The sequence below is a fragment of the Gymnoscopelus braueri genome (genome assembly GCF_963280865.1).
Source record: "Gymnoscopelus braueri genome assembly, chromosome: 6".
NCBI classification, from domain to species: domain Eukaryota; kingdom Metazoa; phylum Chordata; class Actinopteri; order Myctophiformes; family Myctophidae; genus Gymnoscopelus; species Gymnoscopelus braueri.
The window spans coordinates 52,135,493-52,158,336 of NC_137607.1; the positions used below are offsets into that span (position 1 = coordinate 52,135,493).

General features: G+C 42.7%; 1 protein-coding gene across 2 annotated transcripts in view; it reads right to left on the minus strand.

Annotated features, from left to right (window-relative positions):
- polrmt (polymerase (RNA) mitochondrial (DNA directed)) overlaps positions 1-22,844 on the minus strand; it is an 86,574-nt gene that overhangs the window by 35,691 nt on the left and 28,039 nt on the right. For both annotated transcript variants that reach the window (XR_013933361.1, XM_080431796.1), the window contains exons 6-14: positions 19,270-19,419; positions 17,543-17,719; positions 15,958-16,128; positions 14,899-15,138; positions 9,077-9,865; positions 8,327-8,449; positions 5,315-5,437; positions 3,442-3,621; positions 1,665-1,751 (exon numbers count right to left, since the gene is read on the minus strand). Coding sequence is in view for 1 of the 2 variants with exons in the window: in XM_080431796.1 (XP_080287922.1) it covers positions 1,665-1,751; positions 3,442-3,621; positions 5,315-5,437; positions 8,327-8,449; positions 9,077-9,865; positions 14,899-15,138; positions 15,958-16,128; positions 17,543-17,719; positions 19,270-19,419 (2,040 nt within the window). In the remaining variant the exon portion in view is untranslated. The remainder of the gene's footprint in view (positions 1-1,664; positions 1,752-3,441; positions 3,622-5,314; positions 5,438-8,326; positions 8,450-9,076; positions 9,866-14,898; positions 15,139-15,957; positions 16,129-17,542; positions 17,720-19,269; positions 19,420-22,844) is intronic.

The window sequence follows — 22,844 nt, forward strand, 5'->3', positions numbered from 1 at the left end:
TACGGTCAGTCGATCACACACGTGCGACTGAAACAGTCGCACTCCGTTCACTTCCACTATGCGAACAAACGGGGGGAGCTTCCTAGCCTGGGATCCAGCCTGATTCACTACGTTCGGCGAATTTTTTTTTCTCACTTCGCTTCTCAGTCTGGAAAGGCTCCTAACTCCAAGTTTTTCAGCCATACGGCTGAAAACGACCCGTGGCGGGACAAAAACACCAGTGTGATCGTTGTGATTCGTGAGAACAACATGTCGTCATATGGAGTTAAACGTTGTGAACTTATGTTGTGACGCATTTGAAACCTCGGCATGTGTTGGCCACTCCCCTTCAGTCACACGTGACCGCACCCTTCTCTGTGCCGGCGCATGGGTAGCTCCTGTACATTTAACTTCAAGCTTGCACACAGAAACGGCCAAATGGAACACGCCTGCATTAAACATTATTACCTTCAGCTGCATTTGCTCATAAAAAAGAACTGCATGAAACTGTTAATAAAGTATTCAATCAATCAAAACAAAACAAAAATGGGGATGGATTGATCTGACTGATGGACAATCAGAAAAGAGGGTTTGAAAATAATGGTGAAGTGCAGAGTAAAATCCTCAGTTGATTTAAATGAATACGGAGAATTTTACAGTGTGGTAATGTACAGGACATAGAAGAGAGGAATGCAAAGAGATGACAAACGCGGGAGTACATCACCTACTCATCTCTCACTCACCCCCACAATCCCTAGCAGGACATGACCCATTTAAAAGTCGCAGACACACACACACACACCACAGTAGAATGGGGGGGGGGGGGGGGGTATTTTTCATATCAGCCTGGGTTGTCCCAATACATTCCCCAGAGACATTACATGAGCAGTGTGTGTGTGTGTGTGTGTGTGTGTGTGTGTGTGTGTGTGTGTGTGTGTGTGTGTGTGTGTGTGTGTGTGTGTGTGTGTGTGTGTGTGTGTGTGTGTGTCTTCCATCTACCCTGACCACTCTCTTCCTGTGGAGATAATGTATGATTCCCCCCACAGGTGCACATCCTGAATGAATCACACCTATAAATGGATTCCATGTGATGGAGCTGCCAGGGAAATGTTTAAGTAAACTAGTCATTAATAAAAGGAGGAAAAGCACAATGTAAAACCATGAGTGCTAATGTTACTGTACAACAGTGTACAAATGGATAAATGAACACTGAGGATTTATACTGTGTTTGAATTGTCATCACACCCTATATTTGTTATTGGGTCAGCAGTGGGCTCTTGAGACTATGGAGAACTCGGTAAACAAACACTGCAGCAGCTGGATAGGATTATTTTATTCAAATAAGTTTAAGTGTGCGTCATTATGTCATGTAAGCAGTTGTGCTGCATCAGTTTGTTGCTGAATGGGATTTGCTTTTACAATCCGAGTACACACAGCCTTTATAATGGGACATTTTGAATGTGTATGTCTAAGAAAGAAGGAATAATCAAAGAATAGCAGCAGTACTAAGACAAATTGCCCATTGGTCCCAGTGAAATAAGAGCTTGAAGGTGCTTTGTGCAAGGTTCCTAACTTCCTACACCTAAAATATGATATAAACATCTTATGTCAAATGAGTGTGAGTATCTATTAGTGACGGGGTGTTAGAGGAGTGGATATCACAGTATGCAGGTATGCTCTCCCACCTGGATCTCTCTGGTCCCTTGAAACATCTCCTTTAGGCCACTGAACACCTGACGCACCAGGTAATGGGATGCTTCCCACACAAACTCCTGAAAAGTGAACACACACACACACACACACACACACACACACACACACACACACACATGATTTTGAACAACTGCAGTGTGTCTCATCAAGAAAATAATGCGAAGGCTTTTAGGGTAACCAGTTGTGAATATAATCATCATAATTTAGCGGTGGGGTATGAATGTATGATGAATATTGCAATGCTGAGCTAAATGGTCTATCAAGTGGAATATCATTACGGTCATACAATCTCTTCCTCAGCAGAAACTTTCTATCTTCAAGCTATTTCATTGGCCAACACTGTAATGAGTCATTAAAGGGATAGTTCACAGCCAAAATGACTTTTTTTTCTATCGATGAGTCACCCCATGGAGACTTGAATTCATGGATATTGTGTAGTTTTTGTCGCATTCCTAAGCCAATAATTTGATGACCAGCGGACCGGTAGGCAGCGGTTCTGGAAGGAGACACAACGAGTCTCCTTTGTGTCGTTGAGAGCTTGTAGGTCGGCTATTTCCGGCGTGTGACGCCGTCGTGCAGTGGAGTATAAATTAGGCTTCTCCCACATTCCCAGTATAAGCAATTAGGACCTGAGGCCGATTCTACAAATGCCTTCTAAATCAGTAGTTCTCACACTTTTTTTTGCAAAATGCAGGCTGATACTCTACCAGCTATACTGAGAACTAGGGCATTCACGAATAGTAATTTTTAGCATTTGAATTATTCGACCTATAAGTATTCGAATATTCGATTAATCGATTTGATTATAAAAAATAAAATAATAAAACATTTAAAAAAAAGTGTATTTTTTTTTTCAATGGCATTGATTACTCGACTCAAGGAATGCGAGTTGACGTCACACCAGAGCTCACAGCTGCGTGTCTGCTGTAGAAAAGCCACTTATAGAATAATCGAATAGTGGTTTGATAGTCGAATAGTCGGTTTGATATTCGAATAGTCGAATATTCGACTATTCATTGAATGCCCTACTGAGAACATTGCAGGGCAATCTCGATGCCTTTAATAACAAGGCAAGAGGGGAAGAGACCAAACATGACTGAATTAACCCCCATCACTGATAGTGGATACATCTCAATAATGCTATGTTTTCTCTATACAGAATTCACCAGTGTACACACATTTTATACATTTATTCATTTACTTAAATCCAATCTATGAACAACACATACCAAATTGAAATGTGAATCGAAAATTTTAAACTCATTATTTACTAATATTATTTGACATAATATTCCTACATTTCTAAAAACATATAAATAAAAACAACCACCGAAGCATTAAGAGCAACCGGTTATGTCAAATAATTGTCCCTTACACTGAAAATATTCTTATTTTCAATACCCTAATACTGTTTTATATTGTTCAACAAACTATATCACACTGAACTTCTCAGTTGGTGGTTTAAACATGTTCAGTGTCTGTGATGAATGCCTTTGCATTCATGCAGGGAGGTAAGTGGGCAATAGACCTCAGCATGAAGACCTCATATTTCATCTGGAGTCCAGCGGGAATTGCTGACTGTACATGCTATATCATGTGTCTCTGAAACAATGCAGGGAGAACCCTTTATAGAGGGAGACCCTATTCAAAACCCCCATCATCATCCCAGGCTGATACCGTGCTAAAAATAAAACACCGGGAGGAGGGGTCATTCCCTGAGCTCAAAACCAACCCAGCTACAGTACCAACCTTGGGGAACTCATCTATCTCCTGCAGCCTCTTCTCAAGCTGAAGTCTTCCCCCGTAGCGCGTGACCCCGTACACCACCGTCATCACCGTCTGTTTGACCACCTTCCTGCTGATGAAGCCCTCCAGGATCTGCGCGATCTTCACGCCCTGTTCTGCATCTCGTGCTCGGAACTCCTCCACCTGACCACACACATGCACGAACCATGCAGAGGCCCACGCGTTGACCGACCAACACAAGCACATGCGCACACACGCACACGCACACACACACACACACACACACACACACACACTTGTAAAACTGCTTCATAGTTCAAAATATCCCTTTTGGTGGTTATTTTGATGCACTTGCTCCTATAAAATATGCAGTGATACTCATCCCTAATATAATCCTATCTTATTAGCACAGCAGACTAAGTGGCTGTTGCTCATTGGTTTGTCCCCCAGAGTAAACCCCCATATTGAATTCATCTGGACAGGAAGGCCGGTTATTGTGCGAGCCTGATATCATCTATTAGCGAACAACAGCTCCAAACCCCCTGAGGTACAAATACAGCACAGTGAGATAGGTGCCTGCAGCAAACACCACTTTATTTCAGACAAACCCCCAGGACACCGAGAATGTCACAGTCCACTGTGAAGCTACAATCACAGCCCCCAGCTTAATAAAGGTCTGTGATCGAATATTCGAATAATCGTTATTAACTCATTCAGTGCCTGACTTATTTCTGGCAGTTTGGCTCTGAGTGCCAGAGCCAAAAATACATTGTAAAAAAAGAAGTGCTTAGGAAGCGAGATACAGCCTTTTTAAGTAAGATGTTAAACAAGAAGTGAATGGAGCAGCAAATCTTCAAATCATGATATCTTGGGTTCTGAACAATTGTTTTCATTTTTTTTAAATGACGTCGGCGACGTCATTGGCACCCTGGGCTTATAAAAACGTGACGTCGGTGACGTCAATGGCACTGAATGAGTTAATAGTATCTAATTTTGGTCACTTTTACACATCCCTAGTGTAAACACACACACACCCCCCTCCAGTAATGCAAAATAAATCAATATCCTTTAGATATGCCAGATTAAAGTAGACATTTTATGCGTTTTTTCAAAAATATATTGTATATTATTAAGGTCCTTGCAATGTGTTATAAACGTTTTTAGCTTAAAAAAACACCACAGATAATGATGAAAAATGTTTCAGCTGCAGAAAGATAAATTACCTTTTCTCTTCTGGCTGCTGTGGGAGCTGTTGAGATCATTTTCAATGAAGGCCCTTTTTTTTAAGCTTACCCAAACAAAGTAAAGCTTTTCCTGCAGTGTGCCTGACTGTGGTAAAACTTCACTGTGCCTTCATTGAGATATATATATATTATACATATAATAATAATTATCTCTCTCCACACACACACACACACACACACACACACATATAAATAAATAGGCTAATGGGAGGGCCGGCCGGCAGGCAAGCGGGCGGACCACGTCACTATGACTCAGACATAACCATAAACAAACCCGATATGCCCATATATAGGCATGACATGTCACTATGACTACGCCCATATATACAGTAGGCATATATGGGCCTACAGTATATATGATGATATGGGACCTTTAAGTCTCCCCCCTTTACCGCGCACGGTTGCAAGGCAGGAAAACAATTCCAGACCCCCGCCATGGGGATCAGAGGAAGTTGTCTTGAATATTAAAGAATGAGTCAATGCCACATGGCATGAAATATGAAACATCCACAGTTCAGATGTGCAGTAAAGCAGAAGTGCATGAGAAGAAGTGGATGTAGGCCAGCGGGGAAAGCAAGACGATGCAATCCCACAATGTTTGTGTGTGGAGGGGGGGGGGGGGGGGACCGAACCTGTTGTGCAACTCCACTGTACACGTCCTGGGGCAGGTCACATGGCATGAGGTTGACCGAGGTGGCACCAATGACATCTCTACCCAGTGCTGCGTAGTGCTGGAGACCGTTACATGAACCGTCCTGAAGGAGAGAGTGAATGATGAGATGGGGGGGGTGGGGGGGGTAAGAATGCAGGGTGATTAGAGAGAGAGGAAGCATGTGAAAGATCAGGTTAAACATCTGAAAGACTTTATTTACTGTATTTACTGTGACTGACTCTCCACCTAAAATGTTGCGAACAAGAAACTACAAATACGACACTGCATTTTCAATGGGTGAAAGCTACTGTTAAAACCATTAAAGAGCTTAGAGAGGGAGTGTTTAGCATCTCAAGTATGTTAGTCAGCTCTGTGATAAGAATAGATTTGCGGGCCCCAGTGTGCCACGCAAAAGTATTCCCTCCAGACTGGGAGGAGGAGCTAAATCAGTGTTCGACACACCAGAGGATTATTATTACAGATGTGAGATTATGTGCAGAACCCTGGATACTCTCATACAACAGCTCCAGGATCGCTTTTCTGAAAACGAGTTGTATATTCTGCAGGGTCTTGCTGATGTTGTAACCTCAGATAGCCCATCAGAGAACAGTATGACAGACGTATGTCAGACATATACAATCTTGATGCTGATTCTCTTAAAAGCTGAAATCTCAGTACTGACTTCCATGTTCAGAGAACAGACAGAGCCCAAAGAATACGAGAACATGACACTGTTTTGAAAAGAATCATGAGAAGGGACTGCACAATGCATTTGGCACATTAAACAAGTCCATACCGGTCACAAGTGCCTCAGCAGTTTCTCTACTCTTTACGGACAACAATGACTGATGCAAGACTGTCAAACTTAGGCATTTTGATAGAGAAGGCACACAAAATAAACGTGTACAAAATAATCTGCAATTCATTTGTATAATAAGGTAGATCTGTCTCTCATCTCATGTAGCTTAGACTACTCATTTATTTGTTTGTTTGATATGCTTTATAATGTACCGTTAGTGTTGCAATATGATTGATTGACATTGACATAGGCACATGCTCATGGTGTCTAGAAGTAGTTGTCTTGCATATTTTTGTTTATATTCTATTAATTAGCCATCGAGATTTGTTATTGGTTAGGCTATGGCATTACTGAAAATATGTATTTTTTAGAAAATCGCCTATGCCATAGAAAATACCTCCTACGACGCAGTGGGCCGTCCGCAACACCCATTGCTATAGGTCGGGTTTACATTTAGCCCCGTTCTTCTTCACAAGGACGAGACTTCTTTGGCTATATTATAAGCAGTGTTGCATTTTATGATCCTCGCTGTTTTCTTCGCCTGTTGCAGTTTCTTCGCCTGTTGCCAGTTGCCTGTCACTGTCACAACGACATGGGAGGACTTGCTCTGTCTGCGGGCCATGCGGCTGTCACGGCAGAGGCATTGTACTTTTTTTTACTCTTTTGATTCAGAATGGCAATGCTCTGACAGCAAATGTGCCGTTCCCTGCCATGCCTTGGCCGAACTCTTTGCAGAAATTGCAGTGATTTTTTTGTCATTTCTGAGCCACGGTTCGCTGCATTTTCAACTGCCTCCCTGTATGCTGTCTGCTGCTGTGCCATCAGTGATGATGTCGCTCGGCCCTAAATGTGCTCGACTAGGAGAATAAGGGGGTGCGGTTTTACACATACACATGCTGGTTTTCCTCCTAGAGCCACGGAGGCAGAGTAGGTCTTCTAAGAATCCGAGTGGTTAGGAAAACAACCGGTGCGACTAATTAAAAAGTGGTGAAAAATAAATTCAGGTTGTGTCCTCGCATCCTCAGGTTGTTCTACAAGAGCACCATTGAGAGCAATGCATCCACACGAACTGCACTGCCCTCGACCGTGAAGCCATACAGAGGGTGGTGCGGACAGCCCAGCGCATTGTGAGAGGTGAGCTTCCCTCCTTACAGGGAATATACGAGAAGCGGTGTGTATTCAAGGATGAGCGAATCATGAAGGACACTCACACTCATCTGTTCATGCCACTACTGCAGCCGCGGCCAGGCAAGCGCAACCGATGTATCCCTCATGTCACCAGGCTGTCCTGATGAGACAGGCCACCACACCCTTTTTTTCCTCCTTCCTGTGTATATGACTATATGAGAGTATACTGTCACAGATGTTATAATATGCTACCTTTAACTGAATCAATTTATAGATTTTTGCTAAACTATGCACCCTCTGTTCATCTGTCATTACATCTGCTGCTATTTCAACGAATGGATATCACGACACGCACATTTTGAATATATTTTGAACTTTGTACAATACATATTATTTGTGTATATGTCTGATCTGTTTTATCCGTTTCCTTCTTTCTTTCCACCTTTTTGAAATGTCAATGATGGAGCTTGTACGACAAATAATTGCACGCTCTTTATAAACCTGTGATGTACCAATAAAGTTGAGTTGATGTTTGTGAGCGAGTGGATTCAGGGACTCTCTACTCCAGGCACACGGACAATGTTAAGATTTTTAGATTTCCCTTAAAACTTTACGTATAGGTTTTAGTCTGCGTGAAACCTGCACTCAAACAACAGACCAGTGCTGTCAGAGCCAAAGGAGTGGACGCTGACAAACAACAGGGCGTTAGGCCAATAGTAAGCCGTCCTAAAGCAGCAAAGCTACAATAAACTGGTAATGTACTCGAATATTAGAAATTTGAAGCTATTACATTTATGTACATTCGGACGCTAAACTAGGTAGGGATAATACGAGAGGTTGTAGCATAAATAGGTTTACAATGAACGTCAATTCAGCCCCTATACATTAAAACAAGTCATAAATAATAGGATTAAATAAATAGTATTAAACGCAGGTTATGGATTGACATGTAACAATGTGATTATTGAAATGAGTTCATACTAATCAATAGTTCTCTGAAAATTCCTTGTAAAAGCCAATTTATGCTTCTCTTGCACAACACTTTTCCAGATGAAAATACTGTACCTGGTGGACAGGTAAGTGGGAGATAAATTGAGTTGGATCAGGGGATCTCAGAACGTTGGCAATCTCCATGCAGCAGCCCAGGGCCTGCCATGGCTCATCTGCAGTCATCCACCACCCCTTACCCTGGCCAAAACACAAACACCAGCATGAGACATGCTTATCCTGCATACACACACCAGCAGGAGACATACTTTCCTGCATAGAGGGAGGCAAAAACTAAGCCAAAGAGCTTTTCTTAGGATACTAATCTGTCCTCTCTCACTGTAAAAGAGATGATTATGCTGTTTCATAAAGTCAAGGTACATTACCAGGCTAATAATAATAATAATAATAATACTTCACCACCACCAAAGACAGACGGATGAGTAGGCGTGTGCCGATATATCGTCCCGTGATATATCGCGATACGTTTTCGTGACGATGTGTATCGTTTTGGGGAAAAAATATATCGTTTTGATATTTTCGTTTTTTCCCCCAAAACCATACATCGTCACGAAAACGTATATATATATATATTTTTTGCAATAATAATAATACAAAAACAGAAGTATTTGTTTGCATTTGCTTTCTCCCCCCCCCAAATATTATATAAGGTTTCCCCCCCCCCCCCCCCATATATCGCCCAATATCGTATCGTTTCATGAAATTAGTGTATCGGCACACCCCTACAGATGAGCTATGTTTATATACGAGATATCATGGTTAAAAATATAACGGCTTTCAATGGACAGGTTAAGAGAAAAGACTAACATCGAGAGGGTTGTCAGCGGAGTCCAGTATGTCGTCGATAATAGAGTTGGCGTACTCCAGCCTGCCCTGCAGGGAACTCCTCTTCTTCAGCCCCGTCAGATTGACCAGGTGGATCTTCAGCCAGTCCAGGCCTTTCGGCCCCAGCGGTTTACCCTCGGCGAACACGAGGACGGCCCGCGTCACGTCGCTCCCCAGGTGGTTGAAGTAGGGCGGACACGGGTAGGTGCGTCCCCGGAAGTCCATGCTGTGCGGGAACCAGAACACCTTGTCTCTCATGTGGTTGGCGATGGAGAGCTTGTAGAGGGTGTCCATGCGCAGGCTGTGCATCTCGCTGCACTTCTTCCTGGCCTTGATCGCCTCCCTCTTCAGGTGAGCCTTCTCGGCGGCGGTGTGCGTGGGATCGTTGTAGCGGAAGTGCGGGATTTTGGGCGGCTCCGACGACGGGGCGGGAATGTCTAGCTTGTCGCTGCCCTGGTCGTTGAAGATGCCGATAATAATGTCCAGCAGGGGTTTGTTGACCCTCCAGGCACAGTTGCCCAGCTGGTTGATGGAGTCGAGGACGGCGTGAAGGTTCTCGCTCTTCTCCAGCAGCTGCTCGTGCTGGATGGCCCCGTCCATCGTTCGCATCAGCTTGGTCGGCGACAGCAGGTACGCGCCGAACTTGGCGGAGGTCCAGGGCACGGGAGGGCACAGCATGGGCATCACGTAGGAGTCGAAGGTCAACGAAGTGGACTCCCTGGCTCGCTGCTGCATCTGGGACAGGATGGGGTGGGGCTTGATGAAGCCAATCTGGTGGGTGAAAAAAACATTAACCCCAAAACAGTGTTGATTTTAACAGCAAATTTTGATTTAGTTGTAGTCATAGTCTTTTGAATAAAATTCCATTTAGTTTTAGTCATATTTTAGTCATCTGAAATGTTTTACTGTTAGTCTAGTTTTAGTTGACTAAACATCATAAGATTTTAGTCAACTAAATCTACAGTTGATTTAGTCGACTAAAATGTATTCTGGTGGGGCCTTGATGGCGGCGTAAGGCTGATTTTACACGTGGTTGCATGCTGAAAATAGCAGATCTACAAGCTCACAACGCGTCGCAGAGCTTGTAGATCTGCTATTTTCAGAGTGCAACACCCGAGCACAACCAAGCATAAAATTACTTGTCTTTTAGTTCTACGTGGAACTCACACGTTGTGAGCTTGTAGATCTGCTATTTTCAGAGCGCAACACCCGAGCGGAACCAAACATAAAATGACTTGTCTTTTAGTTCTACGTGGAACTCTTCTCCACTAGTCCCCTCCCTAACTAATTTTAGTCTAGTTTTTATTTGTTGACGAAATTGTCACTACATTTAGTCTTAGTTTTAGTCATCATAGAATAGTTTTTATTTAGTTTTTATGTAGTTTTTGTCAGTGAAAAAGGGTAGTCGACGAAAATGTTTCGTCATAGTTTTAGTCGACGAAATCAACACTGCCATGAGATAATCATGAGATCTGATTAGCGAAAGAGAGAGAGACAGAGAGTGAGTAGGCATACTGAGCATGTCTCTTTAAATAAAGATGAATGGTACAATTATACAGTAATGAAAGAGGCATCCGTATTTGCTTTGACAGCAAAAAAGGTTAATCATGACTTCTGGTGCGCGGTGTACGGCTGATTTAGTTCCTGACTGATTGCAGGGTAGTTATGGTGATGTAAATAGAGGAGCTTACAAGCACAGACGTCTGTTCCATGACAGCTTTAATTATGGCTGACACAGAAAAGACAAACGTCTACACTACTACAGACTACTGCCTATAAGTCTCACAGTCCTTAACCACAATCTTATGTAACATCAAGAGCCCATCCGTATCATGTTCTAACCCTCATCCATCAACCTCACAGAACATTTCAGCGTGGCTCGAATGAGTCAGACGGTCATGCTGGGCAGTAAAATCATTAGGATGCGCACCCCTGATGGGCTGACCTCACCCACACACACACACACACACACACACACACACACACACACACACACACACACACACACACACACACACACACACACACACACACACACACACACACACACACACACACACACACACACACACACACACACACACACACACACACACACACACACACACACACACACACACACACACACCCACACCCACACGACACACAGCAGGGAAAAGAGGGGGAGAGTGAAAGATAGAGAGAAACAACAGAGCAAGTTATAGAGGGAAAAAAGAGAGTTCAGACTGAGGGGGGACTTTGACTCATAAAATGTGCTCTCCTGTCAAAGCCCATTAAGTCCACATGGGTGGATCCGGTCCTCTCTAGGAATAGACTACAGAGCCAGCCTCCCAGGACTGAACAGTGGTCTCCTCCCCTGCCTGGTCTCAAGGCACTAAATCAGCCAGGAAATTAAGGAGGGGCACTAAAAAGGGATTAACCTGGAACCTATTCATCTCACTCAAGTCGTGCTCTCACATGGGAGGAAAATGGCTTTATAATTCATATACTTGTGAACACGAGAATGGATAGGAGAGCACTGAGCTATGCAAGAAAGGCTTTACAAGACAGCAATATAGCGCTGAATGACAGACAGACCTGTCAAGTGAAGGTTATCTATGAGCAGTGCTATGATAATGTCAACTTTAAGATGAAGCTATGACTGAGAAACCCTTGAGATTCCACACTTGGTCGAGATTCGACACTTGCACCAAGCTTTCAAAAATTTGATTTTGAAACTTGTAAAGAGGAGAGTTTTCTTATCATGGCCCCTGGTACCTGAGTTTATGTCTTTATGTGTATTGTACTAAGTCATTTGCTGTAGGTTGTGTGTACGGATAGTTTTTCGTTTTTTTTTTAGTGTTCCTTCCACGCGCTACGTCTAACCAGGGAACCTCCCCCCTGTCGGGTGATAAGAAGCGGCTTGCTAGCTCTCATGCATTGAAGGAGGCATGAGCTCGGCTCTAGGCTCTCCCTTGGCTGGCAGAGGGAGTGTAGCACCCAGGATTACATAGGCAATTGGCACTGGGTGAAAAAAAATGGGTTACAAAAATCGTGGGATAAAAATGACTGTCGAAGGGCCAAGCTCAGATTACTTTTCAGCCTAATTATTCAGAAAACCCCAGACCACAGAAAATCCACTGAATGTTCTAAGTTCAGGTTTTTTGGGTGTAATTGAGGTCATAAAACCCCAAATAAAACATTGAAAATAAAAAAAGTGAAAATGAATGTCATGATACCTTTAATGGACACCACACAAAGCCAGAAGCATCAAGCAGCAACATTGGTTGCAACTATCAAAATACACAAAACAATTTAGGCAATGCAAGCTCTTTTCCAGAGTGATAGGTCATTGAGGTTCATGAATCCCTAGTTCCAATATCTAGCATCTATCCTCCTATAATTTGACAAACCTCTGTCATGGTGGTGTCATGGTGGTGAGGCCAAAATTGCTCTGCCCGGTTCTCCTCTGTGGCTGGAGCAATTGATCTGAATTTGTACCCAGCCATTGACCATTACCATGTGCACCTAACAGCGAAGCCCATGTTTTGATTTCACCAAATCTCAGATGTTTATTAGCGTTTTTGTGTAAAAGAATGTCGCCACGGTTACGGGTTGCCAGATCATGTGCGCATATCCCCCCACGGATGCGTCGACCGGGTATGGACTAGTCTAAATAACACAGCTTGCACACACACACACAGTATGATCTATAAAAATGTTAAGTTAAAAAAAAATATATATAGATATTTTGGTATCTTTGAATTGGGAAGTGGGACTTCCTGGGAAGGGTTTGGAAAAATAATAATAATGAGACCTTCATTTTTCAGCTTCACCCAGCTAAGTGCTTCTCAATGTGTGTGTGTGTGTGTGTGTGTCTGTGTGTGTGTGTGTGAGGGGGGTTAAGTGTCTTTAAGCTCAGGGTCACCTCGACACAATGCCGGGGCTCGAACCTGGTCCCCTCTGCTTCCAAGGCGGGCTCTCTACCCATTCAGATATGACCGCCCCAAAAAGTAGTATGGACTGTAGCAAAGAGTAGAGTACAACAATTCTTCCGATATAAGGAGGGTCTGTGAACAGCACAGCCCTCGATCAATTCTGATGTATTTTTTATCCTTTTCAATGCTTCTATGAAGGCTGGCTCCCTGAAGATCCTATTAAAACTGGACCACTTCACCACTTACATCTCTGCAAAATGATATTTTTTGAGTCTGGGTTAAACCCCAAGATACTGTGCCTGTTGTGAGGATATCAAAGGAGTTCATATCTTATCTTACCGTGATCTGAATGCCACATCTATCGGCAGCACAGGTCGGCGGAATGGAAGATATGTGTGTGTGTGTGTGCGTGTGTGTGTGTGTGTGTGTGTGTATGTGAGTGTGTGTGAGTGGGGGGGGGACGGACATTTTGCCAAGTTGATCAGGTTGCGGGATACAGAAAAAGGGTCACTGTACTTTCTGTGACCTGCTTTCTGTGCATGTGGTTATATTGTTGTATGTGTGACACACCGCGACTCAGCGCCATCCGAGTTATGTACCGATAGGCACAGAATCTTAAATCATGTTTTATTTATATGAGTGTTTGCCCCAACTGCCACTCAAAGTGACTACTGGCCAATCACAGCGTGTCTTTTCCGGGTCTTGGCAGAATCTCGCTGTATCACTGATCACGGCTTCAGCGCAACAACAGAGCGGATGCCGAGTGCAGGCATCCAGTACTACACGACCATTGCGCACACAATGGGAAGTCGGCCCAAACCTCAATCATGGGGGAACATAATATCTAGAGAAACCCCCCTTCCGCCACCTGTGATTGGCATACTTAAACTTTTGATTTAACAATACTATAAATATTCTTAAAGGTTTAATGACATTCACTTTTACACCACATTCAAAGTCTTTGTCCTGGTCCTTCAAAAGTGTACAAAAAGTTTTAAGTGAAAATTCCATTCCAGTGATCCATGGCAGGTGTTTTTCTCTCACATTTCTAAAGCCTTTTCAACTGCAATGAAAAAAGAAATCTTTGCCTGCGGGTGTCGCTGGTGAGGGATTTTGCCTGTCAATCATCGCCTCTGCTCCGCCCCCCCCAAAGGAAAGGATAGGGGAGGGGAGGAGAGTGGGCGGGATTAATCGACTGTGACCTCACTGTCGAAGGGCCAAGCTCAGATTACTTTTCAGCCTAATTATTCAGAAAACCCCAGACCACAGAAAATCCACTGAATGTTCTAAGTTCAGGTTTTTTGGGTGTAATTGAGGTCATAAAACCCCAAATAAAACATTGAAAATAATGAATGTCATGATACCTTTAATGGACACCACACAAAGCCAGAAGCATCAAGCAGCAACATTGGTTGCAACTATCAAAATACACAAAACAATTTAGGCAATGCAAGCTCTTTTCCAGAGTGATAGGTCATTGAGGTTCATGAATCCCTAGTTCCAATATCTAGCATCTATCCTCCTATAATTTGACAAACCTCTGTCATGGTGGTGTCATGGTGGTGAGGCCAAAATTGCTCTGCCCGGTTCTCCTCAGTGGCTGGAGCAATTGATCTGAATTTGTACTCAGCCATTGACCATTACCATGTGCACCTAACAGCGAAGCCCATGTTTTGATTTCACCAAATCTCAGATGTTTATTAGCGTTTTTGTGTAAAAGAATGTCGCCACGGTTACGGGTTGCCAGATCATGTGCGCATATCCCCCCACGGATGCGTTGACCGGGTATGGACTAGTCTAAATAACAGCTTGCACACACACACAGTATGATCTAGGACAGGGAAGCCTATAGACCTGTGTAAGACCAAGCATAGCCCGTTCCTGTACCTGTTTAATGCTGCGGAAGGTGTACATGTGGTAAAGGACGGGTATGATCTTCTTCTCGTGGGCTGGGTTTAGAATGTCGCTGTTGATTTTGAGGTGCTTGACCATCAGGTCCAACAAGTAGATGCCCAACTCCAGGGTCACAATGTTTGGCCACTGGGTCTCATTCCCACAGAGCGAAGGACCCGAACTGTGCTCCATCTCCAGCTTAAGCCAATGCTCCCTTGGCAGGACGTCATGCACCTGCAGAAGGAGAGGAAAGGAACTTTCAACTTGTTGCTTGGAGATACACAGCAAAATCCTGGTTTAAAGATTCGAGAGTGTGGTTCTATTTTTACACTCAGTTAAATTGACACGCAAGGATTTTAGCGTGTAGAGATTCTCTCCAGCCAATCTCCATGTTAGGAGCACATAATGAGTGTGAAAACGTCTTGCCAAGTGATAATAAGGTGAGCCACAAAATAATTGGATAGACAAAATGCCAGAGTGAGGCGGCATGTGCTCCATTTGACCTCTTTATATTTACAGTATTAAGACCGGGAAAGCATCTGTCATTTTAGATCGTGCACCCCCCCCCCCCCCCCCCATCTCAAAATATGTTGTTCCAACTTCCAGGGAGCGCCCCAGAACTCCCCGCTTTAAAAATGATATATATTGAAAGATTTGCAAAAATGTTCACGATTTTTCAAAAATTAGCAGATCTACAAGCTCATAGCGCGGCACTCATAGCGCGGCATTTTTGAATAGCCAAAGTATAAAATAATGGTTAAAGTGGTTACACAGATGCGTTCCCGGTCTTAAATGGGTCATTTCATACTTTGCAATGGTGTTTGCGCAGCAGAAAATGGCCAATTATAACGGGTCTAGGTTTTCATGCTGCTTTCATGTGGTTAACAGAGATAATGGCTGAGAAGATGCTCCCTTTAGAAGATATACTTGAGGTGGCATGCAAGAGAGAGAGGGAGAGAGACAAGGAACAGGATGAGAAGCTGTTCATACGAGCGTTCATGCTTTTACCATGATAAGTTAAACATTTTAAATATAACATTTAAAAGGGTCTACCTTGGCATCTTTAGCGAGCAAGCCTGTGTAATCACTGTAGACAGTGCCCAGTTTTTCCACCAACTTATTATGGTACTTGTGTCGGACGAAGTATTTGTTGTAGACCTGAGTGCCCAGATCGGAGGCAAGAATCGTCATCGACTCTCCACTGTAAGGAATTTTGGCCAAACTCTGGAAAAGGACAAGATACGTACAGTATGCCTCAAAAGGTAAGCAGTCAAAACATGTAGGACAAAGTCTTGGCTATGAAAAGAAAAGAAAAAAGCAATAACCAATACATTAAGGCCCTTGCACAGTTTGATTTCTTCCCATAAAAAAGACGGAAAAAATTAAACATACACACATTTCTCTTTGACCTCTTGCGCACCTACTCCGAAATTTCCGAACTGACCAATGTCATTTCTCTGTGTGTTTAGATGGCATTCAATACAATTCAATCCAGATCATTTTGCCAAGTAAAAAAGTAAAACAATCCTACTGGAAACACCCTTCTCATGAACTTGTGTATTTGTAACAGCTGGCGGGTGTTTCTGATCCAAGCATGCATTTTTCTTTGATGTATGAAAGGGAAATTTCTAGTTTTTTCAGCAGTCATCCTCATCAAATACGTTATAGATGTTATGGGTTATGGTCTTACTGTTTGGGTTGTCTCTAGATACAAAGAGAATGAATGCCATAGCTTTATTATCTAGTTTTATAGTCAGTCATAACTAAAACATATGAATAGTACAGCAAAAAAACATCAACTTAAACATGAGCCTAAATTCTAAATAAACTAGAAATGCTTAGTGCAAAAAAAGTCTTATCTGAAACATGAAGTTTTATACAAAGTTGCATGCCGGTTTTGTGCACCAATCTACAAGCTCACAATGCATCGCAGTGAGACATAAGTTTGTAGATCGGCTATTTTCGGTACATGACACGTGTGCACCACAACCTAAATCTAAATTTAGGTTGTGTAAAAGTCTAAATCAGGCATCAGACTTCTGATATGTTGCGTTTCGGTATAGATCATACATGGGCAACTGGTGGCCCGGGGGCCCCATGCGGCCCCCACCTTCACTTAATGTGGCCCGCAGGTTAATATCGGAATACTGATATATTATTGATTTCAGCTGTTACAATTGCAAACATGCAAACATGACCCGCTTTAATTACTTCAATCTATATTAGTAGCTTAATGACTAGTATTACAATTCTATTGTCTTTTTTATGTCCAATGTGTTTGTATTTAAGTTCATAAAGTTCACATAAGTATAACTAAATGCATTTGAAATTAAATAAAAATGTTACATTTCAGGATTCCAATTCAAAAATTGCAAAAAGAAAATCAGGATTCCAATTCAAAAATAGCAAAAATAGCAGATCTACAAGCTTGTAGAAATGTTCTCTACTTTTGTGTGACATAGAATGGCGAAGTATGGCATTCATTTACGAAAAAAGTTAAAATACAGAGATAAGAGGTGTCTTGCCCAACAGTATATGCAATGTGGCTCCTCTGGAGTGAGTGTGTAAATATAGTGGCCCTCTCCATCATCAAAGTTGCCCACCCCTGTTGTAGATCCTAACAGGTGGACAGTATTACCTGTATCATGATATCAACGTATTCCCTGTCGTCTAGCACACAGAGGTAGGGGTAGACGTTGACCACCTTGTAGCTGTCCTTGACGTTGCCGTTGGCGTTGAGGAACGTCTTCCTCTCCCTGAGCGCCTGAAGGAGCTCCTTACTCCACTGCGTCCGCTGCTCTGCCAACTTCTCTCTCTGATAAAAGGCAAAAAACAGGATATTTTTTTTGTCTAGTTTTAGTCGACTAGTCGACTAAATATCATCAGATTGTAGTCGACTAAATCTACAGTTGATTTAGTCGACTAAAATGTATGTTGGCGGTGCCTTGATGGTGTCGTAATGGCTGATTTTAAACTTGGTCGCATGCTGAAAATAGCAGATCTACAAGCTCACAACACGTCGTGCTGCGATGCGTTGTGAGCTTGTAGATCTGCTATTTTCAGAGCCTTACACCCGAGTGTCTTTCAGTTCAACTGGATCTCTACTCCAACAGTCCCTCACTAACATTTTAGTCTAGTTTTTATTTGTTGACGAAATTGCCAATATATTTAGTATTATATTTACCGGTAGTCATCATAGCTTAGTTTTTATTCTGTTTTTATTTCGTTTTCGTCAGTGAAAAGGTAGTCGACGAACATTTTTCGTCATAGTTTTAGTCGACAAAATCAACACTGTTTGGTAGAACCTTGAGTTTTATACTGGGCATGCATGATATAAAGTCCAGCTATTGTTGATCACCTTTATCTGTTGCTTCTGTGCTCTGTGATCGAGGAACCATAAGTAGGGAAAACAACGTGTCACAAAGTGACGCGTTGTAAGCTTGTAGATCTGCCATTTCGGCTATTCTTTTGCAGAAATAGCTATTATTTTGCAGCCACACTTTTCATTAGTACACAAATCAGCAGTATGTGCCTGTGCATTGTATTTGTTGCTCAGGCCTGTTTGGCCCAGATACCAGCAGATAACAGGGGGGGGGGGGGGGGGACCAGAACATCCATCTGGGAGGATCAGAACTAGGTCACAGACTGATTCATCTCAAATCAACAGAGGGAAGAGACAACACTGTCTGCTCTTCTGTGCACACAGCATCTCGGGTCACTGGATTGGTAGGTAGGTGTATGTGTGTGTGTGTACGGGTGTATGGGTGTGAAAGCGTGTGTCCCTTTTGTGTGAAGGCTGTCTCTCTGTTTGACACCACCTCCCAGTCTGTCTGATAGAGAGCAGATCTCGGGCTTGGCTTGGGGGATTAGAGGAGGTGACTCTGCATTCTATCCAGGGCTTCTGCGATGCATTATCATTCGGGCCGGGGCTGTCTGCAAATGTTTCCTGGACACGGGGGGAGGGGGGGGGGAACTTGAGCCATCTCCCTACCGCACAGCCCTGTGTCTCCCACAGCCGATTTGCATCAGCAGGGGAACCAGGCTAGAACTGTAAATGCCACAGTTGGCGAGAAGAGGCACCGTGGGAATATGTTGAAACCTGCTTGGCCTCAATGCATAATGTTTCTAAAGTTTTAAAAAGAGAGACAGAGGAACTACACTCATCGGAGCTAATGGATACTCTGGGTGCGTTCGGAAATATACAGTAGCACTGAGCGCACTGGCCAATACAAACTAATAGGCGAGGTGCGCAATTTCAGAACGCACCCTATGTTGACAACAAAACAACTGTTCTGTTCTGTGTAGGGTTATATTCACTGCCGTTTGTATTTTACGACACAATATTATAGAGGGATGCTTGTTTACCATCTTCGTCATGTCTTCGGTGACGGGCTTAAGAGCCTCCACTGAGTCAATGGTGATGGTGCAGGCCTGTTCTATGCTGAGCTGTTGGCTAAAGCGCTCCCGGAGCTCCTCCTGGGTGAAGGCCAGTTTGGGGTACCTGTGGTCGGTCCTCTGAAACACAAAAGAAAAGGAAATGCAGGATTTATCGTCCATATACTGTAAGATCTGGGCTCTACATTGCTTTTACAAAAGGGTGTGCATCAGGGTTGCCAGATCTGCTTATTATAATTTCCCTGCAAGATTTTATTTGAAAATAGCCAATCTATTGCCGATCGTTGTAAGCTTGTAGATCTGCTATTTTCAAATAGCTGATGTATATGTTAAAGTGCTCATGTGGCCCATAGTCGCTTCTTTTGGGCTGGTTTTCCTAGACCTGGTTGCTTGTTTCTCCCACAGAATCTGGCAACACTGGTGTGCACGTGTGTGGGGGGGACAACTCTGTAAGTAAAACAATTTTGTGCACTATAATAGGCCTGTCAGGGAAGCTAAGCAGAGGGTGAGGCAGAGGCACAGTCTGATTGCCAAGCAGAGATCATAAAGAAACTAACTACTAAGTAGCTAGAAAATGGCACATTATTTCCTGCTTAATAAGATGGAACAGCAAGGCACCTCATTGACCAAAACAGCATTATTGGCCTGATAGTGCCCACGTTTAATTGCAGTTTACATTAGGACTTTAGTTGGGAAGGTCTAGAGACGGAAGAGGATGTTATAAGACCAAAATGAGAAAGTGTTGGTGTTCAAGCCTGATACAGTATAAGGAAAATTGTGAATATAAAACCCCCAAATCTAAATAAAATGCCCAGTAAATACAACGTGCCAATAGATTGGGACACACTGTGATCCAAAGTGACTTTATCTTGCATAAACAGGTAGGAAAATGGTTCAACAGGATACGTCTGTAGTCAGAATTAAAATAGGTTCTTTCTGATAACCTAGTCATAGCTTCTCTTCATTTATTTTTCAGTGTCCAGTCTGGCCACAGTGGGCCATTGGAACTGCTGTGGCCCTCTGCTTTCATTATCATTATTAATACTAATTATATTTTATTGCTTTCACAACACATTATGATTGGACAAAAAAAAGTTATTTTAAGTTGTTAAATAAGTATTAAATGGAAAAGCAGAGCATTCTATTGTAAGTATGCATACCCAGCTGGCAGCTGCTGTTCATCTCATCTAATAATCTTTACTCATTAACTGATATCACAATACATTTTAAGTTAAGTGATTTTGAGCTTTTTATATGAAAACATATGTCATGTGAGGACACATTGTAACATGCCTAGTGTGTACTTCGTCTCTGTTGGGTGGAAACCTCATATGTCCAAATCCAAAACTGTTACTTTTCAGGATTCAAATACAAAAATTGCAAAAGTAGCAGATCTACAAGCTCAAAACGCGTCGCTTCGCTCCGCGTTTCGAGCTTGTAGATCTGCTATTTTTGATGCTTTTGTGTGACACTGTAGTATGATCAAGTAGGGCGTTAATTTACAAAAAAACACACAAAGTTAAAATATGGAGATAAGAGGTTTCTGCCCGACAGCAACGATATACGTGTCCTAAAAGAAACACACAAGCTGCACTTGCTGAGAGGTCCATGCGTGACTGTCAGCAGATAAGAACAAGAGCACTAGTAAGCAGCAGGGCATGTGGGAAATCCAATGCTGACAAATTTATGGCCCTAATTAACGACCAGTCAATATGGAAATGTTCTTGCATCACATTTGCCCAAGCCCAATTAAAAATAAATAAGTTTTAGCCACAAAGAGGGCATGGCTGGCAGCTGCAGTAATTAACAACCCATTGAAGGTGGCAGTACATGGCAGGGTTCTCTTTGTGCATACACACAGAGTTTAACCCATTCAATCCGGGAACGCATCTATAAATGTCTACTAAGTCCTAACAGGTTTCTGAAAAACGTATGTTTCTATATCAGTGGTACTCAAACTTTTCCATGTCAAGGACCCCTAAAATGATATGTATTTCGCCGCTGACCCTATCTCAAAATATTTTGTTCCAGTTGGCCTGGACCGCTGGCATAGCGGGACCAGGCACCTATAGACTCAATGTAGCCAGACGGCGTGTCGCGGGTTCGACTCCCGATCTCGACGGCCTTTGCTGCATGTCAATCCCCATCTCTCTCCCCATTTCATGGCAGCCAACTGTCCAGTCAAATAAAGGCATTAAAGCCCCAAAATGAATCTTAAAAAAAAAAAAAAAAAGTTCCAGAGACCCCCAGAAGCAAAGATTGGAGTTATAAATGTTCACTTAAAAAAATGTATATATATTCAAAGATTTGAGCAAATTTTCAAGATTTAAAATAAATAAATAGCAGATCTACAAGCTCATAGCGCGGCACTCGGGCTTGTATATCTGCTATTTTTGAATGATTAAAAAGTATAAAATAATGGTCATAGCTAAAATCAAAAATGACACAGATGAGTTCCCGGGTTTGAATGGGTTAAGAAGCTGAGCAGCGGGGGGTACTAGTGCAGACCATATGCTCCTTAGCTCGACCGCGCAGAACCGAGTTTGAATCCGACTCCCGTCTTGTGATGCATGTCTCTCCTCTCTTTGCCCTTGGTTCCCCGTCTCTCTACTACACTGTGCTATCTGAATATATAGTTATATATTGTCTGTGCACACGTGAGTGGGCCCGCATACGCAATGCTACCAAAAGGTCATGCATGTGCTTCTTCATGTTGTCATTTATTACTGAAGACAGTAAATACTGGGCCAGGTAAGCCATAGACATTTTAAAGGTTTCATGACGTTCAGTTTTACCACACATTAAAAGTCTTTGTCATGGTCCTTCAAACGTGTATAGAAAGTTTTAACAAAAAAATCCTCTCCATTGATCCATGGCAGGTGTTTTTCTCTCACATTTCTAAAGCCTTTTCAACTGCAATGAAAAAAGAAATCTTTGCCTGCGGGTGTCGCTGGTGAGGGATTTTGCCTGTCAATCATCGCCTCTGCTCCGCCCCCCCCAAAGGAAAGGATAGGGGAGGGGAGGGGCGAGGAGGAGAGTGGGCGGGATTAATCGACTGTGACCTCACTGTCGAAGGGCCAAGCTCAGATTACTTTTCAGCCTAATTATTCAGAAAACCCCAGACCACAGAAAATCCACTGAATGTTCAAAGTTCAGATTTTTAAGGTGTATTTGAGGTCATAAAACCCCCAAAAAAACATAAAAAATAAAAAAAGTGAAAATGAATGTCATAGAACCTTTAATATGATCAGGAAACACATCATGGAGACCTTGTATAAGTGAGAGATAACGATAAGATTTAAGGATCCCTTGAGGGAAATTCAGACGGATGAAACGCAACATAAATAAAATGCTGCTGGCCCTAGATACCTGCACTGGAACTCACTGAATGAGTCTATCAAATGAATATACTGTATATGTACAGTTAATATATTAATGAATATACTGTACATCCATCGCTATACAGTACATCTATCAGCAGTGAATATAATTGTGACGGGTCAATATAGTCTATCAACAACACTGAGTATAAGAATGAATATACT